The 23377-nt window shown below is 33.7% G+C and overlaps 1 protein-coding gene across 1 annotated transcript; it reads right to left on the bottom strand.

The window, feature by feature from the left end:
- Positions 1-14900: 14900 nt before the first annotated feature.
- LOC131067611 (uncharacterized) lies at positions 14901-15833 on the bottom strand. The gene has a single exon (XM_058002686.2). It carries the CDS (start codon positions 15831-15833, stop codon positions 14901-14903), a length of 933 nt encoding a protein of 310 aa, XP_057858669.2.
- Positions 15834-23377: the final 7544 nt, after the last annotated feature.

Raw genomic sequence — 23377 nt, 5'->3', positions numbered from 1 at the left:
GACTAAGGATCTTATGACTTCGATTGACAAAGTAAAAGGGAAGATTATGAGGGAGAACCATGACTATCAGTAGTAAGGTTCCCTCATTGTGAGTCATACAAGAAAAATACCAAAAATTTTCAAGGCAAAGCTAAATTCGCCAAGAAATTTTCAAGTATCTTGAAGAAATATGAACAGAGTGTATGCCCCCTACGTTAAAGCGATCGCACACGCCTCATCAGGGGTGATTTCTTTAAGGTAGTGATACATATAAGAAATGAGAAGGGAAAGGAGCACGTTATCACAAGGATTTAGCCCCCAAGTGTGAGATAAGCCCAAGGATAATAGACACAAAACACAAAGCACGAGGTGACTTCGCTTTCCTTGGGGTCAGTATGCTGTATGATAATTCATGCATATCATATGTATGTATGCATAATTGTTCTTCATTCCCCAATCAAGGAAGGTCACCTAGAAGAAGGGAACACATGTGTCTTTTGAGTCAACATGAGAGAGACCAAAAGAGATCTCAATGCTTTGCATCATCCTCAAGTAGACAACACTAAGGAAAACAATTAGAAGAATGAGAATAACACATAGAAGAAGTAACAAAAGAGATCAAGAGAGGAGAAGAGAGTCTGCTATGCTAGTGAAACTAGTCCAGCACGTCATCCACCCCCTAATCTTGCTGATCAATATTTCGGGAAGGCAGGAAACATGCTAGAGGAGGAACATCCAACACAGCAGATGGAGCTATCACAAGATCCAAACAAGGGCTATGTTCATGTTCCACGCCATGTTGTTCTTGTCTAGGAGCTAGGATACGTGCTTTAGAAAATTCGTTAGATAAATGGTTATCAACATCAACATATTCATATTCACTATCAGAAGAAAGATGAGTAACATTTTCATCATGAATAACATTTTCATCTATATCATCATCAAGATCTATAAAAATAGGATCTTTAACTCGCACAGGATCAAGACCATCATGCATCTTATGTTTAGGAGATTTTGGCTCAATTTTCAGCTGAGGAGAAAATGGAATAATACTAGCTGAAGGTGTTTTTGGGGATTGCAAAGTTTGAGAAGCAGCTGCCTAAGCTCTAAGACGACGCTTTCGTCGGCATTCACATGTAGAACGATTTCGTCTAGTCTTAGTAGGAAGTTGAGAAGATTGAGGAGGAGGAATGTTCTCATCCTTATCACTTGGGTGTTTAGGTTGTGGTCTCTTAGGTTGAATAATAGGAGAAGAGGAAGGTCTCTTCTCTCTATAAGAGGAAGGAGGAGGAACTGCTCCATATAAAGGAGGAATATTTGGTTTAGGAAGGAGACCAAGTCCATCATGACGAGGAGGTATAGGTCTACCTTTAGAAATTTTATTAGTCATAGACGTAGTCACATCCATAGGGATGGGTTGGGAATCTTCTTGAGGAAAGACATTAGTTTTATCTTTCAAAGGAAGAACTTCCTTCTCAAGAATGATAGGAATATCAAGTTTGGGTGTTCTAGGTTCACTTAGAGATAGGATCATATCTTTTTTCCACTTTTGATAAGATTTGAAAAGATGATCACTCCGTGGTGGAAGAGATTGGAATTGTTTAGGCCAAAAATAATCAATAGGAATGCTAGAAGTTCTTTCAGCTGGTTTAAAGAGACTGTGATTGACAGTAACAACTTCACCATTATGGGGAAATTTCAAACACTTGTGAATAGGAGAAGCAATATCTTTCATGGAAGATAGCCAAGGATAGCCTAGCTTCACACGAAATTGTTCGGATGATGGAATAATAGCAAAGCTCACATCAAGGGATTTGTTATGGACCTCAATAGGTAGTGTAATAGAACCAATTGCAGGAGAAGAAAATGCATCAAATAATTTCACAACCACATTTGTTTTGTCATAGATCACTTGATTCAATCGCAAGGTAAAAAGAAATTCTTCAGTAATGACATTAACCATACAAGAAGGATCAATAAGCTCTCCACGACAAGGTGTATTCTTGACTTTTGCAACTATATATAAAGGACCATCAGGTGCCCTAATAGTTTCACTGGAATCAAATGTGATGGAAGGTTCTTTAGGGATTTTCTACTGTTCCACAAAGTTAATCACATTCGGAGTCATAGACACAAGACTATCAGGTGAGAAAGAGGAATCATTAGTCTCAATCACATTAGAGATATGAGAAGGTAATAGATCAGTAAAAATCTTAAGATTTTGGTTAGGAGGAGCTACAGATGTGTTGTCTTTATCATTCACACTTGATGCTGCATTCACATTGTTGTTGATGATGTTTTCATTGAACTTAATGACCTCTCTGTTCGGTTTAAACTTCCCAAATGGTTGTTGACTACTATCACCCTTATCACTTGGAGCCATAGGATTTGCTTGTTCCATTTGACTCACAGTCAGTTGATAATTGTGAAGAGTTGCACACAACTATTGGAAAGAAGTAAACTCAGAAAATAGAAGTTTTTCTCTAATATCTTTTTGTAAATTAGAAATAAATATTCTTTGAATATCATTGTCAGGTACTGGAAAAGAAATTTGAGCACACAAATGCTTATATCTACCAATAAAATCAGTCACTTTTTCTTTAACACCTTGTTTACAATGCATTAAATCAATCAAAGTAACTTTAGGACTTATATTGTTTTGAAATTGTTGAATAAAAGCATTTGCAAGTTGTTGGAAAGAAGTAATAGAATAAGAAGGCAATGAGCAATACCATTGTAGAGCCTTATCTCTTAATGTTCTGGTAAACAGTTTTGCAAGCAACCTTTGGTCATGAGCAAAATCGGTACATATTGTTTGAAAGGTCTTAACATGTGTTAGAGGATCACCCTTACCATTATAAAGCTCCAATTGCGGGATTTCAACATGCTTAGGGGGGATAGCTCGAACAATGTCAAGAGAAAGTGGTCTCGCAACATCAAATGTGGGCACACTAGACTTAGATTGATTCATAGAGGCAATTTGTTGCTGTAAAGAAGAGATAGTTTGTGCAAGATTGTTAATGGTCGCTTCAATCAAAGAGTTCATATTAGACGTGTTAGATTGTGATGGAGGTATTATGTTATGAAAAGAAGGTATTGATTGAGAGTAAGGTGGTGGGACACTATGATAGTTAGTCATAGGAGATGATTGGAAAAAAGGAACACTACAAGGAAGAATGGAATGGTTAAACAAATTGCCCCCTTGCGTCATGTTCATTTGTGGAGATGTAATAGGGACACTCATTGAAGGAATGAATGAGGAAGTTGGATTGAATGAAGGGAGAGGGTTGATTGAAGAAGAAGGATTGCCCCCATGACTAGTGATCATAGGTGGAATGTTTTGTATTGAAGTAGTCATTATGTTTGATGTAAAAGTAGGTATACTAGCAATAGAAGTTGTCAAAGGAATAGAATGATTGTCTTGAGTAGGAGGTTGTGTATAACCTAAAGTTTCAGCACAACTCTTCATAGGCATCACATTCGAATCCACAATGTGTGCAATACTACGTAAAATATCAATTCCATTCTTATCGCTTTGAACCATACATTTTAGACCCTCAATTAATGAAAGAGCTTGACTATCGGGATATTCTTGAGACATCCATTGCTGAAAATCATCAAATTGGTTATCCAATTTTGAAAGTTGTTCTATAGAAACCTCATGGAGAGCTTCTTCATCATTAAGAGGATTAGAGGAATTACCCATGTCCTCGTTAAAAAGGCCGTTCAAATTAGGTTCCATCTCCTCGGTAATTAAACCTTGGAAGGACTTAATTCTAAGGCTTTGTCTAACGGGAATAGTGTAAGTAGGGCTTATTGTTGTAAAACTCATGCACTAAAGAGAGAGAGAAGATTTGGAATTTAGAAGTAGCAAATTTCAATAAAATCAGCCAATCTCCTAGATTTAAGCTGTTAAATGCAATCATGACAATTTCTCGAAGTTTCAGAAAAAATGTTGGGGACCATGGCGAACGGAGTGCACACGGTCCCCACAACTTTTTTCGAAATTTTCAGAGATGAAAGTTATGGTGATTTTAAAGCTAATCTAAAAAAATTGAATGATTTTACGATCTGTAGATAGGCCAAATTAAAGTTGCAATCTCAAAATTGAACCCTACCAAGATTGTAGAAAAATGCAAAATTTGAATTTTACAAAAGAGAGGGAAACTGAAATTTTGAATTTTATGATTTTAGAGGGAATACTGAAAGCACTGCAAGCTTTGAAATTTAAAAGTTGACTCAATTTCATGCAGAATTCAAATTTGAAAGCAGAAATCAAAGTTGTTACAATTAAACACTTAATTTCAAAAGTCACAAACTGCAAGAATTTGAATAAAGCACTGAAATTTCGAATGAATGCCAACACACTTTTCAGATTTAAGACTGTAAGAAACACAATTTTAACACAAAATTTCAATTTCAACAATTTTTGAATGATTATAAGCCTTAATCCAAGCAATCACTAGACCAATTTTGACTTTAATTTTGAAAGTGTTAGAATTAATGAAATCAGCCAAGATTCTGGATTTTAGCAGAAAAATACAGTAAGATCTAGCTCCCGAAATTTCAGAAAAAATGTTGGGGACGATGGCGCCCGGGGTGCACACGGTCCTTGCAACTTTTTTCAAAATTTTAAGGGATGAGAGATATTGTGATTTTGTTGCGGAATCCAAAGTTACAATTGACTTGGAGGTGTTTTGATAAATGAAATCATCAGTCAAAGGTTGAATCAAGAGGGTTTTAAAAATTAGGGTTTTGACACTTAACCACTTAATTTTCAGAATTAAAGCACAAATATGAATTGATAATTTGCAATAGAAGGGTAGATCTGAAACAAGCATTAACAATTAAACATTTCACAAGCTCAATTGCTAAAAAGAAAATTTAGGGTTTTTATGCCATTAACCTCTAAAATTTGCAAAAGATCAAACATGGAAATGTAATTAAGGAAGCAAATTTTGTTTTTTTCAGATCTAACCATGAATAATCAGAATTAGGATGTTCACATCGGGTTCACCAAAATGTAAAGCGGAAAATCGAACCCTAGGTGTTCCCCCACTCCATGGAGAGAGAAAGGAGGTCACTAGGATTGACGGTTTTCACTTAGGAGAGACTTTACATTCAAAAGAAGGGTTGAAACCCACAAGATCCAATTCCACACAATGCAAGACTGGATTCTAAATGAGTTTCAAGGGTTGAGATAGCAAGGATACCCTCTTTTGTAAAGAATGTAGATAGAAGGGTTGAACTAGGAGTGCATGTAAAGTAAGAAAGATTCACTTGTAGACGGAGATAGGGACACAAGATGAAGCTACAGACTTGAAATTAGCAGTAAAATGTCAAGACGATACTGTCCTACAAATTTGAGCGAAAGTTGATGGGACGATGGCGCCCGGAGTGCACACGGTCCTCCGAAAAATCCACAAAATGAAGGGGGATCTATTCGTCTCTACACAAGGATTCCAGATCTTCAATTACAGTCGCGTACCTGCAACCTACACACAGAAAAGAGAGGACGATTGGGGGGTTAGGGATTAGGGGTTTGCCTTTAGGTCAAACCCCAGTTTTGGAATTAACCAAGAAATGAGAATGCTGTAAATGTAAGTGTTTGTAATGTAATCAAGTACTGATACCTTGTTGTAAGAATGTTTGTATTCTTACATGCAAAGGTGTAATGATGTTGTATGTTGTATGTTGTAGGTTATCTCCTCTTCAATGGTTGAATCCTTGTCTTGAATGCAACACCTAGCCCTTAATGGAGACCTAGAATGCTCAATTGCTTGAAGGAATTCTTGAATGCTTGAATGTTTGAATGTTTTAATATCACTTCCGCCTCTTGCACATATATATCTTTCCTTTTTTCCTACCACCCTTTCTGGGAGGGGAAATGTAATTTATATACTTGTCAATTAGGGTTAGGAGACTGATTTTTCTGACCTTAGGCCGACCTAGGAACATTATTTTCCAAATTGCAAACTTAAAGACCCAATGCCCAACAAGAGTCCGGGCCCAAAATAGGGCCAGGGACCAGGGTGCTGGGTGCCATGGTCCCACCTCTCGGGACAGCAAGGTGCAAGGAGGATCAGACCAAGGTACAGAAAGATGCAGTTTTTGATGTCGCAAGCAGGTTTCGCGGTCTCCATTCATGTTCAACGTTGCACCGCCATCGTGAAGACCCAAATGCAGTCGAAATTGCAAGTGTCGCAATTTTAGGATGCTACAGTTATAGTTACTTTTAAAAATCATAATACAGTCAAGACATGCCTAAATTGCATTTGTAGTAACATTTTGGGCTTCTTCGTGTTGTTTCATGCTATATCTAATGGTGTAACTAATAGAAGGATAATTTATAGGTAGCCCATGAAACTTTGGGATGCCAATGCCAAAGAATCAAGGACAATGAGTAGGGTTGTTTGGGTTCTCAAAATATTTTATATTTTCACAATAGTGAATGTCTTGCAAGTTATTAGACTCTAGGGCATGGCTATATATTTATATAAACTATTGCATTTTTTGTCAAAAGGGTTGGTCGTTGAATTAATATCTTGATTTCATAATGTTTGTCCAACATTCTACGGAACCAAGTTTTAAATTCTAAGCTATAAATGAAGGAATACACTTTTGAATAGTGTAGAAAAGGATTCATAATGTACATTACTATAACTATATATCTCCATGAATTTTTCAAAGTTTCAAGAAAGTTAAATCATACTTATGTATTAAATCATCCTCCATCATTCCTTTAACCTTTCATAATGATGGATCATAATTAGTGAACATTTGAATATGACTTGATGTTGGCGATTATACTATCAATCCTAACAATGGTCCTAAAAATGTGTAGGTGAGTGGAGACTAAATGAGTGCTAAGGGGAATATGAAATTGGACTCACAAGTAAGCAGTACAATTTATGATGCTATAAGTAGCTAGTTTATCTTGACCCATTGATAATTATAGGACAAGTGTATATCTAGGTGTAGATATAGATTATTATAGCCATAATACATTATTTTTTATGTAAAAACCTAATAAGTAGACCTCTAAGTACTCATTCCCATTTGTCAGACGCGTTTGAAGAGTATGAGTGATTACTAGCTCTTGTTCTAGGTCTTCAACCATTCTCAAATTGTTGATGAGATCCCATTTTAAACCTTCTTGAAGATAATACCTTAGCATTTTAGGGGAGATAAACTATGTTAATAAGATTGTGGAGGTACAATTTTGGGTCCTAACATATCATACTGTGGATTTTGTCATACCAATTAATGATGTAACATAGTACACCCCTTTCCAATCATGTGCAAGAGGATATTAAATACATTTCAAGTCTTGCATATTTTGATAACACAAAGACTTCTCCCCCGGTTCTTATCCTCTTATAAGGATCATATAATTGTCTTACATTTCCCCTAATGAGAAACATGTTGCTACATCTATGTATCCTATTGATTTAGTACAATACAACATTTTTTATCTTCCAAAAATAGCGAAGTTAAATGCCTATCTATCAAGAATCGTATTTATTTGTGGAGACTTATATTGTATATTTCAAAGATACACTAGAGTATTTGAGTTATCATTTTGATGGTAGTTTTATCATCACACATTTATTGTCTCTAGATTTAGTTTCGATTTTACCCTCTCTTGGTTTACTTCTTTGATTGGGCATATACTTTATATTTTTGAGGTTACATATTTATCCAACCCAATGAAATTAAAGTGGCATTAAAAACACACATTTGGTTTTGAATTTCTTATTCATCTAGATCACAGGGATGACTTTTAGAATCTTTAATGGATGTATTTCCTAATAAAGGGAAACAAATTATTTATATGTAGCTGATCATTTTATGTCTGTAAGCTCTCATCATTGGAATATGAGCTACTTATTTATGTGGAGGGGTCATTGCCTCACAATATTTCTCATGTCAGGAGATATACTATATATTTTTGATAAATATACACATTGAGGGGTCATGTTCAGTCGTTTAATTCCTCAAATATGCAATATAGTTTTCATTTTTCTCTCTTTTGGAGTGTGGTTTTGATACGTAAGATTTTCTCGTTTACCTCAGTTGTGAGATTTATTTGTTTATATATGGGCACCTCAAAATGGACATGCATTTTTAATGGCCGTATATTTTCGTACAAAAATAAAATTACAATTACATAGATAGAATGTGTTAAAGGTGTAAGAGTGCCTCACCAAATTTTCAAATAGAGACTATAAATTCAAGGTTTTATGTGGGTCTTGAAAATACCGTCCAAAATTTTTTATAACTAACTTTAAATATCTCTATACATATATTGGTATAAAAACTATATGCATGACATTGCTTTATATTTTAAGATTATTTTAATGAATGTTCTATGGTTTTAATAATTATTTGTTGTGAATTAATTAATGTTTTGGTACGACAGTTAATTTTGTATTGACTTTATTTAAAATTTTTCATGGTGACATTTTTTTCAAAATTCAATCCAATTTACTAATTTATAAATAATTTTTGCATGAAAACATATTTTGGTGGGACATTGAATCGACTTGTAATCATATGAGCTCAATTTGCCAAGGTTTTAAATTGCCCTGTGGCGCTTAGATTATAGGCCAAGATTCTCTCACTCCTCAAATTACACGTACATCTCAAGTAGAGCAAACAACTTGACATTGTTCCAGAATTGTATTTTTAGGTTGGTGATAACCATTTCCACCATTTTTGGCATTAGTGGGGGTCATTGTGTTCATAGGCTGCAAAACTTATCAAAATACTAGAAAAATAAAACAAAAATGGATGAAGGAGGAAGTGGTTAAATTTTAAATCACATACGTTTGATGAGTTCATGAACCATGTGAAAAGTGCAACATAGTTCAAAAGTTCACCATTGTTTTGACAATTCGACAAGACCTAGGAAAAAATTGAAAAACTCTCATATAGCAAGTGAAGGGTAAATGTAACAAGCTCTAAATTGTAGAAAAAAATATCCAATGAATAGTAGTGATCCAAAACAAAAGTAAACTCTACTTTCTATTTAAGAAGGTCCCAATTGTTATTTATATGCCCACGATGCCTTCAATTACTTAATTTAACATGTTTGCACTTAAAATGTATATATTAACCAGAGGGTAGAGATAATAGGAGAAAAATGAATGAAAAATGAGAGTTCCATAGTTAATGTTATAGTTACTATTAAAAATCATAATACACTCAATACATGCCTAAATTTCATTTGTAGTAACATTTTGGGCTTCTTCGTGTTGTTTCATGCTATATCTAATGTTGTAACTAAGAGAAGGATATTTAATAGGCAGTTCATGAATTTTTGGGATGACAATGCCATAGAATCAAAGAGAGTGAGTAGGGTTCTTTGGGTTCCCAAAATATTTTATATTTTTACAATAGTGAATGTCTTGCAAGTTATTAGACTCTAGGGAATGGTTATATATTTATATAAACTACTGCATTTTCCTTCAAAAGGGTTGGTCGTTGAAGTAATTTCTTGGTTTCGAAATTTTTGTGCAGCATTCTATGGAACCAAGTTTTGAATTCTAAGCTATAAATGAAGGACTACACTTTTGAATAGTGTAGTAAAGAATTCACAATGTACATTACTGTAACTATATATCTCCATGAATTTTTCAAAGTTTCAAGGAAGTTAAATCATACTTATGTATTAAATCGTCCTCCATCATTCCTTTAACATTTCATATTGATGGATCATAATTAGTGAACATTTGATGACGACTTGATGTTGCCGATTATCCTAGCAATCCTAACAATGGTCCTAAAAATGTGTAGGTGATTGGACACTAAATAAGTTGTAAGGGGAATATGAAACTAGACTCACAATTAGGCAGTACAATTTATGACACTATAAGTAGCTATTTTATCTTGACCCATTGATAATAATAGGACAAGTGTATACCTAGGTGTAGTTATAGATTATTATAGCCATAATACATTATTTTTTATGTAAAAACCTAATAAGTATACCTCTAAGAACTCATTCCCATTTGTGAGATGCGTTTGAAGAGTATGAGTGATTACTAGCTCTTGTTCTAGGTCTTCGATAATTCTCAAATTGTTGATGAGATCCCCTTTTAAACCTTCTCGAAGCTAATACCTTGGCATTTTAGGGGAGATAAACTATGTTAATAAGGTTGTGGAGGTACAATTTTGGGTCCTAACATATCATACCGTGGAATTCGTCATACCAATTAATGATGTTAATAGTACACCCCTTTCCAATCATGTTTTAGAAGATATTAAATATATTGCAAGTCTTGCATATTTTGATAACACAAAGACTTCTTCCCCAGTTCTTATCCTCTTATAAGGATCATATAATCGTCTTACGTTTCTCATAATGAGAAACGAGTCGCTACATCTATGTATCCTATTGATTTAGTAGAATACAACATTTTTTATCTTCCAAATATAGTGAAGTTAAATGCCTATCTATCAAGCATCATATTTATTTGTGGAGTCTTATATTGTATATTTCAAAGATACACTAGAGTATTTCAGTTATCATTTTGATGGTAGTTGTATCATCACATATTTATTGTCTCTAGATTTAGTTTCTATTTTACCCTCTCTTGGTTTACTTCTTTGATTGGGCATATACTTTCTATTTTTGAGGTTACATATTGATTGAATACAACGAAATTAAAGTGGCATTAAAAACATACATTTGGATTTGAATTTCTTATTCATCTAGTTCACAGGGATGACTTTTACAATCTTTAATGGATGTATTTCCTAATAAGGGGATACATATTATTTATACGTAGCTGATCATTTTATGTCTGCAGGCCCTCATTATTGGAATATGAGCTACTTATTTATGTGGAGGGGTCATTCCCTCGCAATATTTTTCATGTCAGAAGATATACTATATATTTTTGATAAATATACACATCGAGGGGTCATGTTCAGTCCTTTAATCCTTCAAATATGCAAGCTAGTTTTCATTTTTCTCTCTTTTGGAGTGTGGTTTTGATTCATAAGGTTTTCTTGTTTACCTCAGTTGTGAGATTATATGGGCACCTCATTATGCCTTGCACCAAGGACCCATCTATGGATATTTTTATTTTATCATATTAAATAAGTTTATTCTGAAGAATACAATATGTAAGAGAATTCTTGTATCACACAAAAAAAAGTTTTTTTTTTAGTAAGGTTGAAAAATGGTAGGGCTACTATTTTAAGTAAGCTGGCTTTTGTGCATGTATGAACACAAAATCTTACACGGACCTCTAGAACGCTGAAAAGAAACTAATGGTGAAGAGATTGCTTCAATAATATTTTTGATTCGTGAGATATTATTATTTTCATTTGTAAAAGATCTTATAAATATTTATTCAAATTTTAGGTACTTAGAGGCTTCTGATGTGCCAAAAAATAGGTGAAATATCAAGATATATTCAATGATCAATAAGGGTTAGCTATATGCCTTGGAGTGGTTAAAGATGAAACATGGACATCTTTGAGCTTGTCACAAAACTTAGAGAAGCGTATAATGAGTGCGTGGTAGACTACTCTCACTTGGAGTCCCTATAGACTGAGGTGGAGTGCATGCAAGCTAAGAGATATCACCTATAGATTTCTATACATGAGTGCTAGGATCAAGGCAATGTTTCTCAGAGGCCTTGTTCAATGAATACACACACGAAGTAGCTCTGGGAGTTAATCAATTTTCTTAACATCACATATACATTCCTCCATCACACGGGTGCCACTAGCAACAGAAGGTTATATAGCCACCATCCATAGGCTGATGAAAAATATTATTTTATTGTATATCGCAATATATTCGAGTGGTGATTTTCCTATATATGTATATATCTTTTATTGAATAACTATTTGTAGAAAATCATTATTTTTATTGCGTTTAGAAATATTTAAAGTAGATGCCACTTTGTCATTTAATACCAACAAATGCGTTATACTACTTTAATTAAATGGGACAAATATCTAAGGAAAACAATAAAATGAACATTTATGTCAAATTTAACATAATTGTGAACGATTTAATAACCTAATGAGATTTCTTAACAAATACTACAACGGTTTAATTGATATGTGTGTAAAAATGTGATTTAATTAAATGTTATAAAAAGTGGCCAGTTAGATACAATAAATGACTATTTAACGTACACATATTTAATTTTATATCAATTTGATGTTAACACTCGTATGACTGAAGCTAGTGTATGGAGACATTTGTATCTAATCTCGAGGCTAAGCAAGATGTTTTGATTAAAAAAATAGAGAAAAATGTTTCATTCAAAAGGGAAATGGCAAACAAGATTGTTGTATCGATGCAGGTTTTGTAATAGGAGCTTGAAAGGAAGCATGCCAAGCGCAAGAGTTCTATTGAGGTTGATGCTGGTGCATTAGATAAATCTACTAAAAACATTAAGGTTAACATTGATTCCCCAGACACTAATCTTGACAAGGTGATAAGTAAAGTTAGTTTTTTTTCTTTTTGGGAGTAGCTAACTGTTTTCAGTCATGAGTGGTAGGCTGTGAAAGGCCCTAGTATATTAGGAAATTAGTGGGTTTTTCTTGGGGTCTGTGTTTTTTATTTTTTTATTCCTTCTGGTTTTTATCTGGTGTTGGTTTTTATCGACTGACATTGTCTTGAGCTTCTGGGAGCTATATCTATAGTCCATATCTCTCTAACTATAGCATATATAGCTTAGTCTACAACTTTTCCCTCTCAAATTGAAAACTATATCGCTCTGCCTAATATGCATCCCTCTCTTTGTTCAACCCATCTCTGGTCGATATCATTATATCTTTCTCTCTCAATGCTTTGACTAGTCTCACCTCCAACCCAGTTAAGAAATTATCTCTTTGGTAATCTAGGTACCTTTATGAATATTAAATTGATCCCGTGAGCATGTTTCTAAACTAGAACCATAGACTTTAAGTATTTAATTTCAATGCTTTCTTTCAACTTGCCTTGAAGCTTATTTTTTGGTATTTGGATAAAAAATATTTTGTGTGCTTTTGAGTATGCATATGAGAAGGTTAGTTGACTACTTTGGGCCACAACCATGGAAGGGATGCTAAACCAATGAGTTTAAATAAGATGGAGGATGATAAACAGTCACGGTTTAAGTATGTCCTAAGGTGTAGATGTATTGTCAATATCACAAGATAATTGTTTTTAGATTCCATGAAATTTTCTTGAAGGCATTGATTCGTTGCATTCAATAGTTTTTCTAAACGAATCATAGTGCTTGTACTTGAATATAACACCCTATCATGTAATTAAATTTGTTGTCTCCTTAATTCGCCCATGATGAATACTTGGAGGTAGAGCAACCGCACTACCAATTTGGTGATGTGGAATAATGTACAAAAGCGATCATTTTATTCCATTTTAATGGATGTAAAAATATGTGTACATGAGAACAACCTAAGGATGATAGAATTTTAAGCATTAAAAAAATATCTTTATGAATTAAAACTATAATGACTATTGTACTGCGAGACATACTTTTTAATAATTTGTAATGAAAATATATAATATGACCAATGTAGAAAATAGAAAAATAACAGTTATCATCACGTTCCTTTACCTACAATAATCATAAGATTCTTCTTTGAATCTATAAAGGAGATGTCTAACTCGGGATCATATAGTTTACAAAAAGTGAGAATCAATAGCTATTCAAAATAACTGGATCTAATAGTTGTAGATATCTAGTTTGGTAAGATTAGACATCCAAAGAGGAATAGATAAATAGTTTGGTGAGATTAGATATACAATGAGATTTTGGGTTTTCGACCTTGAGCAGATATGTAGTTTGTTGATTTTTTGGTACCTAGGTTCTCCCTGCAATTTCAATCTGATCTTTGTAAATCCACCCTTGTACCATATAGAATAATGTAGATAGAAACAAGAGCAAGATTTGGTTATTTTGCAATGTTCTATATGAAAACCATAATTTTTTATACACTACTAATTGCAGTAGAGACAAATTGGTCAGAGTGAATCCAAAAGGAATGGGCAAAGAGCAAAGCATTACCACTACAATATTCATTTTGTTCCCTACTCTGAACTATATGGTAATGAATGTGAATATACATGTCAAAATAAAACACGCATATATGACAATGAACATGAAAATACATTTCATATATAAAACACAATAACTCTTCTTAAATCTAATACCATCTGCTATATGCACGTGCTGCATTCTATTTTGTCTAAAGAAAGATGTCATTACACACATTTTTTACATCATCAATCGAATTTTAACGTCAGAAGTTCATCACAAACCTTGAAAACAGACTTTTATACATACTTTCGAAGCATGCTCGCTGCCGAATGCAGTTCATCACAAACCTTGAAAACAGATTTTTATACATACTTTCGAAGCATGGTCGCTGCCGAATGCCACATTGATTAAGGAAAACACATCTTTGGCCTTGTAAAACGCCGGAGGCTGCCCGAGGGCGAGACTAAGGGAGAATTTTGGTGTAACATGCGAAATTTGAAGGAACCCGGAAGAACGAACTAGATCAGATTATTCAGAAGATTTTCACACATATACATAGTCTTGTGGTGCATTACTTTTAGAATATGCATGGTCATGGGATTCAAGTGACATTCTTTATCAAACAGACACGTAATACATACAAACATGAAAATAAATAAATAAAATATTGCAAAACAAATTAATTGAACAGTGAATTGATGCAGCTGTAAAGAAACAGGCAATGATTATCAAACGCAGTGAGAGGAAAATTGTGATTAACTTTCTATTTTTCTGTATTGAAGAAGATCAATTCGACCTTGATCCTCGTAGCAGTATCAATACACATATATTACATGCATTTTGGAGTCCCCAAACTGTTTAAAAGGCCAAATTGGGCGCCTCGTTAATAGTTCCTTGGGCAGTAAGTCACTGAGAAGAAAGTGTATTCAAGATTTCAACCCTGGCAGAGATAAGAAACTTGAATAGTTCGTTGATTTTGTGTTCAAGGAGGGGAAGAGCAGTCTCCAAGCCATTGAGAGCCAACGTGGAGGGAGAGATATGAAGCAGAAGCTGCAATTTGGACTTGGAGTTAAGAAGATTGTTGAGATTTCCCAGTGCAATATCTGCTGCCTCTAATTCGTGCAGGGACCTCGATGATGATGATGATGATGGCGACCTCTTTCTCATCTCAAATGCCTCCTTGAGCTTTTGTTGCAGAGAAGTTAAACGCGCCGGAAGAGGAAGAGATGGCATCCTCATGTGGGATGTCTTGAAGGAAAGACCAGTGACAAAGGTATAGCAGACCAAGATGGTGATGGGCTTGGCATGGTTGATGTTGATGACAGCCTGTGCTACTCCTGCTTTATTCTCAACGTTGAGCTTCTCTGCCATTCGCCTCAAAATGGACATGCACTTCTCCAGCTGGCTCTGCGTGTCCTTCTTCTTACTCAACCAAATAGCGAGAGTGGTGCGTGTCCTTTCAAGGGCATAGGCAGAGGGAGTGAGAGCAGGGCCGAGGCCGCGAATGGCTACCTGCACACATGCGTGCTGCTTTTTGATTTCTGAAATGCTGTCGCTCAACAAGTTGAACACCTCAAGCAGATGGAGTATGTCATCCAGATGTGCGTTCATCCATTTGCTCCCCATGTCCATCTTTGTGTTTGACAAATCGGAATAGCAATTCAGCAACATCTCCAATGCTCGGCCAAGCCAATCTCTTCCAAAACATGAGGAAGAAGAACAAGACTCCTCCAATCTTTCCACCTCGTCTGTGCGAATTGGGTGCCCCTGCAATTGCAGCCTGGAGGGCATGCTCTTTGAGCGATTATGGTGATGCTTGCGAGGAGAGTGCAGGGCCATGGCCGCCCCAAGAGAGGAGAGACGAGAGAGAGAAGGTACTGTAATGCTCATGCTCATTCTGTTGTGTATTGTTTCCTTCAAGGTTGATGCTGCTGCTGCTTCTGTGTTAGCCTTGTGCCTGGCTATTAACATGATTTATACAACTCACCATGACTGGGCACAGAGGGAGACACAAAGAGAGAATCCCGGCCAGAGGCATCTAATTTCTCAAAACGAGTATCTTGTCCCCTGCCACTTCTTGCTTCCTTTGGTGTCCCACGCTTGCCATGTGCTGTAGCTTCTAATCTAATGATATGCCTGTCCCGTGGTTTCAACCACTGTAAGCATCACAGCTAAACATCATGTGGCCAACCAATTTAGGTTACAAAGTTTATGTTTAACCAACATTTGTATTTGTAATCGCCTGCAATTTGCGGATCGCATGTCTCCTCTCCAAACGTGGATAAGCTATTGTTTAATTGATCATGTGGGAATCAAAATTTCCATCCAAGCTTTGGGTCGCACGAGCGATATGTTTATATTTCTTGTCGAGGGAGATCCTTGTGGAAAGGCTTTAGAGAGGACCGTGTCCAGGAGCTAGGATAGGCGACTTGTGCAAATCATAAATTTGGTCTCCTTCCACCTTTAATTTCTTCCAACTTTGTCTCAAGGCAGGCCTATAATGTTTTTAAAAAGAGTTCTTTTTATTCATAATGTTAAAAATTTCTGTCTGAAATAAAAATCATAATTAGCAAGGGCTAAACATTTTTTAAAATACATTCACCTTGCTTTTATCTACGTTTGATTCACCTATATTGCCTAGTTAAAATTTATGTTTCTTGACCTACTTTGTAGAGGGTACGTGTAATTACATTTCTTTTCTAGGTGTAAACTGATATCATACCTATTATCTATAAATTTGCATTTTACCAATCTTTTTATTGTCTTATATAGATGCAATAATGACAAAAAAATGTCTCTCCTTTTCTTTAATATAGACTTAAGAAGTGCTACTAAAAATGAGCAATTCTACCACAAATAGTAAAATAATGAGGATTGCCCAGTTCACTCAAGCCACACGTAGATTTCATCTGTAGTAGTCGTTTTGGGCTTCCCCATTTTGTGTCATGCTAGATTTATAGTTGATGTAGTTAATTGATGTGTTGATATCATGATTAAGTTATACGTATACAATAGTACAGACGATATATGGGTTTGAATTAGTTCAAGTTTTTATATATTGGTCTTAAGGTTAAGATAATAATATTTAATTGATGAGTTGATTTTGTTGATGTGCATATGCTTTATTATAATATTAAATTGAATTGGTTTATTTAGCTGATTGAGGTGTTGATATCATGGTTAAGTTATACGTGGAGAATAACATAAACAATTGACAATTTATTTTATTTAAAGTTCACGCTTCTATGTGTTAGTTCAAATGTTAACAAAAAAACTTGTTATGCTCAATCTTCCTGTGAATCATTTTGGTCCAACTCATGGTGGGGTCTTAATGGTTTGTAAAAAATAAAAAATACGATATAACAGTTAAAGGGAAAATGTAATGAGTTCTAAATTATAGAAAACGGGATACAATGAATAGTAGCATGCAAATACAAAAGGAAAATTTACTTGCCCTCTAAAAAGTCACAAAATGTGATTAATATGCCTACAACTCCTACTATTACTCGATGTAATGTGTTTGCACCTTGAAAGAATATTTTAATCAAAAGGGCACAAACTTAAGTACTGATAATGGCTGAAAAAGAAGAGTCTCAAAACTGAATTCACAGTTACATTTACAAAACCTAATAATCAATCCATGCATAGATTTCATTTATAATAGGCTTTTGGGGCTTCTGGGCCACATTGTTTTAGGCCAAATCTATAGTCGATCTAGTTAATTGATGTGTTGATATCATGGTTAAATTATGCATATAGAATAGCATAGACAACTAGTGAATTTGAATGAGCTCACGTTTCTATATATTAGTCTCAAGGTTAAGAAAATGATGCTTAAATGATTAGTTAATTTAGTTGACCGCATGAATATGTTTGTACCTAAGCTCCCACCATGACTAGAACCAAAATGACTTAAAGGAAAAATGAGAATAACAAGAGTTTCTTAACCTTGAGACTAATATATAGAATAATAAATCAATTCAAACAATTTGACAATTATTTCTATTATTCTAACACATACACATTAACCATGATATCAACACATCAATTAACCAAATCAACTAATTATATGTTTTGGTTGACTTATGAAATATTTAGTTTGATCTCAAGGCCATATATCTAAGACTACAAGATTCGCTATCAAATTTTTTGTAAAGGGTCATACTTGTTCCCGTGCTACAACATTAGGTTTAAATTTTGGGGATCCCAAATCCACGAATCCACATAAAAATAATAGGATAAACAACCTTGGTAAGTTTTTTTAAAATTTATTTCATGCGTGTGATCCACATGTTGGTGTATAAAGGTAGATCACTTAATTAGATCTTAATAGGCCCAGTCCACACTAGCATGCCAAATATATCTTAGGCCATTCTATCGCTTGTCTCTCAAGTCATAGGATTGGGACACATATCATTGATCTAATTATACCCTTATCTACAGATTCATCCTTTTCAGTATAATGAGGGTTTTATTCTATAAATGTTAGGATTTATATAAAATCAACTAATTCCCTTATGCATGGTATGATTTTTTGATTGCAGGTGACGCTTTAAGTTCGTCGAGGGTTTAATCATCACCTCCAACATGAATTTAGACCTCTAGATTAGTAATTTTCTACTTAATATTAAATAGATTTAGCCTTGATATTTGTAATGACCGTATATTTTCGTACAAAAATAAAATTACAATTAAATAGATAGAATGTGTTAAAGGTGTAAGACTGCCTCACCAAATTTTAAAATATAGATGATAAATTCAAGGTTTTATGTGGATCTTGAAAATCCCCTAAAAATTTTTGTATAATTTACTATAAATATCTCTATACATATATTGGTATACAAACTATATCCACGACATCACTTTATATTTTTATATTATTTTCATGAATGTTCTATGGTTTTAACAATTATTTGTTGGGAATTAATTAATGTTTTGGTATGACGGTTAATTTTGTTTTGAATTTATTTAAAAAATTTCATGGTGACGTTTTTTTTAAAATTCAAACCAATTTACTATTGTTTAAATAATGTATGTATGAAAACATATTTTGGTGGGACATTGAATCGACTTGTAATCATGTGAGCTCAATTTGCCAATGTTTTAAATTGCCCAATTATCTTATAGGCCAAATTTCTCTCACTCCTCAAATTACACGTACATCTTGTAGAATAAACAGCTTGACATTGTATTTTTAGGCCGGTGACAACCATTTCCATGATTTTTGGCGTTAGTTGGTGTCGGTGTGTTAATAGGTTGCCAAACTTATCAAAATACTAGACAAATAAAATGAAAATGGATGAAGGAGGAAGTGGTTAAGTTTTAAATCACATACGGTTGATGAGTTCATGAACCATGTGAAAAGTGCAACATAGTTCAAAAGTTCACCATTGTTTTGACAATCCGACAAGACCTAGGAAAAAATTGAAAAACTCTTATTTAGCAAGTGAAGGGTGAATGTAACAAGCTCTAAATTGTAGAAAAATATATCCAATGAATAGTAGTGATCCAAAACAAAAGTAAACTCTACTTTCTATTTAAGAAGGTCCCAATTGTTATTTATATGCCCACGATTCCTTCAATTACTTAATCTAACATGTTTGCACTTAAAAAGTATATATGAACCAGAGGGTAGAGATATAAGTAGCAAAATGAATGAAGAATGAGAGTTCCATAGTTAATGTTATAGTTACTTTTAAAAATCATAATACACTCAAGAGATGCCTAAATTGTATTTGTAGTAACATTTTGGGCTTCTTCGTGTTGTTTCATGCTATATCTAATGGTGTAACTAATAGAAGGATAATTTATAGGTAGTTCATGAAATTTTGGGATGCCAATGCCAAAGAATCAAGGACAGTGAGTAGGGTTCTTTGCGTTCTCCAAATATTTTATATTTTCACTGCATGGTTATATATTTATATAAACTACTGCATTTTTATATATTTATATAAACTACTGCATTTTTTGTCAAAAGGGTTGGTCATTGAATTAATATCTTGATTTCATAATGTTTGTCCAACATTCTATGGAACCAAGTTTTAAATTCTAAGATATAAATGGAGGAATACACTTTTGAATAGTGTAGTAAAGGATTCATAATGTACATTACTGTAACTATATATCTCCATGAATTTTTTAAAGTTTGAAGAAAGTTAAATCATACTAATGTATTAAATCATCCTCCATCATTCCTTTAACCTTTCATAATGATGGATCATAATTAGTGAACATTTGATTATGACTTGATGTTGGCGATTATACTAGCAATCCTAACAATGGTCCTAAAAATGTGTAGGTGAGTGGACACTAAATGAGTGCTAAGGGGAATATGAAATTGGACTCACAAGTAAGCAGTACAATTTATGACGCTATATGTAGCTAGTTTATCTTGACCCATTGATAATTATAGGACAAGTGTATATCTAGGTGTAGTTATAGATTATTATAGCCATAATACATTATTTTTTATGTAAAAACCTAATAAGTAGACCTCTAAGAACTCATTCCCATTTGTGAGACGTGTTTGAAGAGTATGAGTGATTACTAGCTCTTTTTCTAGGTCTTCGACAATTCTCAAATTATTTATGAGATCCCATTTTAAACCTTCTTGAAGATAATACCTTAGCATTTTAGGGGAGATAAACTATGTTAATAAGATTGTGGATGTACAATTTTGGGTCCTAACATATCATACTGTGGATTTCGTCATACCAATTAATGTAACATAGTACACCCCTTTCCAATCATGTGCTAGAGGATATTAAATAGATTGCAAGTCTTGCATATTTTGATAACACAACAACTTCTCCCTTGTTTCTTAACCTCTTATAAGAATCATATAATTGCCTTACATTTCCCCTAATGAGAAACGTGTCACTACATCTATGTAACCTATTGATTTAGTAGAATACAACAATTTTTATCTTCCAAATATAGCGAAGTTAAATGCCTATGTATCAAGAATCGTATTTATTTGTGAAATCTTATATTGTATATTTCAAAGACACACTAGAGTACTTGAGTTATCATTTTCATGGTAGTTGTATCATCACGTATTTATTGTCTCTAGATTTAGTTTCGATTTTACCCTCTCTTGGTTTACTTCTTTGATTGGGCATATACTTTATATTTTTGAGGTTACACATTTATCCAACACAAAGAAATTAAAGTGGCATTAAAAACATACATTTGGATTTGAATTTCTTATTCATGTAGATCACAGGGATGACTTTTACAATCTTTAATGGATGTATTTGCTAATAAAGGGACACAAATTATTTATATGTAGCTGATCATTTTATGTCTGTAAGCTCTCATCATTGGAATATGAGCTACTTATTTATGTGGAGGGGTCATTGCCTCGCAATATTTCTCATGTCAGGAGATATACTATATATTTTTGATAAATAAACACATTGAGGGGTCATGTTCAGTCAATTAATGCCTGAAATATGTAATATAGTTTTCATTTTTCTCTCTTTTGGAGTGTGGTTTTGATTCGTAAGATTTTCTCGTTTACCTCAGTTGTGACATTTATTTGTTTATATATGGGCACCTCAAAATGGACATGCATTTTTAATGACCGTATATTTTCGTACAAAAATAAAATTACAATTACATAGATAGGATGTGTTAAAGGTGTAAGAGTGCCTCACCAAATTTTAAAATAGAGACTATAAATTCAAGGTTTTATGTGGGTCTTGAAAATACCCTATAAAATTTTTTATAACTAACTTTAAATATCTCTATACATATATTGGTATACAAATTATATGCACGACATCGCTTTATATTTTAAGATTATTTTAATGAATGTTCTATGGTTTTAATAATTATTTGTTGGGAATTAATTAATGTTTTGGTACGATGGTTAATTTTGCTTTGACTTTATTTAAAAATTTTCATGGTGACATTTTTTCAAAATTCAATCCAATTTACTAATTTATAAATAATGTATGCATGAAAACATATTTTGGTGGGACATTGAATCGACTTGTAATCATATGAGCTCAATTTGCCAATGTTTTAAATTGCCCTATGGGGCTTATCTTATAGGCCAGGATTCTCTCACTCCTCAAATTACACGTACATCTCAAGTAGAACAAACAACTTGACATTGTTCCAGATTTGTATTTTTAGGTTGGTGATAAACATTTTCACCATTTTTGGCATTAGTGGGGGTCGGTGTGTTAATAGGTTGCAAAACTTATCAAAATACTAGAAAAATAAAACAAAAATGGATGAAGGAGGAAGTGGTTAAATTTTAAATCACATACGTTTGATGAGTTCATGAACCATGTGAAAAGTGCAACATAGTTCAAAAGTTCACCATTGTTTTGACAATCCGACAAGACCTGGGAAAAAATTGAAAAACTCTCATATAGCAAGTGAAGGGTAAATGTAACAAGCTCTAAATTGTAGAAAAATATATCCAATGAATAGTAGTGATCCAAAGCAAAAGTAAACTCTACTTTCTATTTAAGAAGGTCCCAATTGTAATTTATATGCCCACGATGCCTTCAATTACTTAATTTAACATGTTTGCACTTAAAATGTATATATTAACCAGAGGGTAGAGATAATAGGAGAAAAATGAATGAAAAATGAGAGTTCCATAGTTAATGTTATAGTTACTATTAAATATCATAATACACTCAATACATGCCTAAATTTCATTTGTAGTAACATTTTGGGCTTCTTCGTGTTGTTCCATGCTATATCTAGTGGTGTTACTAAGAGAAGGATATTTTATAGGCAGTTCATGAATTTTTGGGATGACATTGCCAAAGAATCAAGGACAATGAGTATGGTCCTTTGGGTTGCCAAAATATTTTTTTTTTTTACAATAGTGAATGTCTTGCAAGTTATTAGACTCTAGGGCATGGTTATATATTTATATAAACTACTGCATTTTCCATCAAAAGGGTTGGTCGTTGAACTAATTTCTTGGTTTGGAAATTTTTGTGCAGCATTCTACGCAACCAAGTTTTAAATTCTAAGCTATAAATGAAGAACTACACTTTTGAATAGTGTAGTAAAGGATTCACAATGTACATTATTGTAACTATATATCTCCATGAGTTTTTCAAAGTTTCAAGGAAGTTAAATCATACTTATGTATTAAATCATCCTCCATCATTCCTTTAACCATTCATATTGATGGATCATAATTAGTGAACATTTGATAACTACTTGATGTTGTCGATTATCCTAGCAATCCTAACAATGGTCCTAAAAATGTGTAGGTGATTCGACACTAAATGAGTTGTAAGGGGAATATTAAACTGGACTCACAATTAAGCAGTACAATTTATGACACTATAAGTAGCTATTTTATCTTCACCCATTGATAATTATAGGACAAGTGTATACCTAGGTGT

This window comes from Cryptomeria japonica, chromosome 5, assembly GCF_030272615.1.
Source record: "Cryptomeria japonica chromosome 5, Sugi_1.0, whole genome shotgun sequence".
Lineage (NCBI taxonomy): Eukaryota > Viridiplantae > Streptophyta > Pinopsida > Cupressales > Cupressaceae > Cryptomeria > Cryptomeria japonica.
Note: the sequence above shows the minus strand (reverse complement) of the source record. Positions and strands in the feature narration are given on the sequence as shown.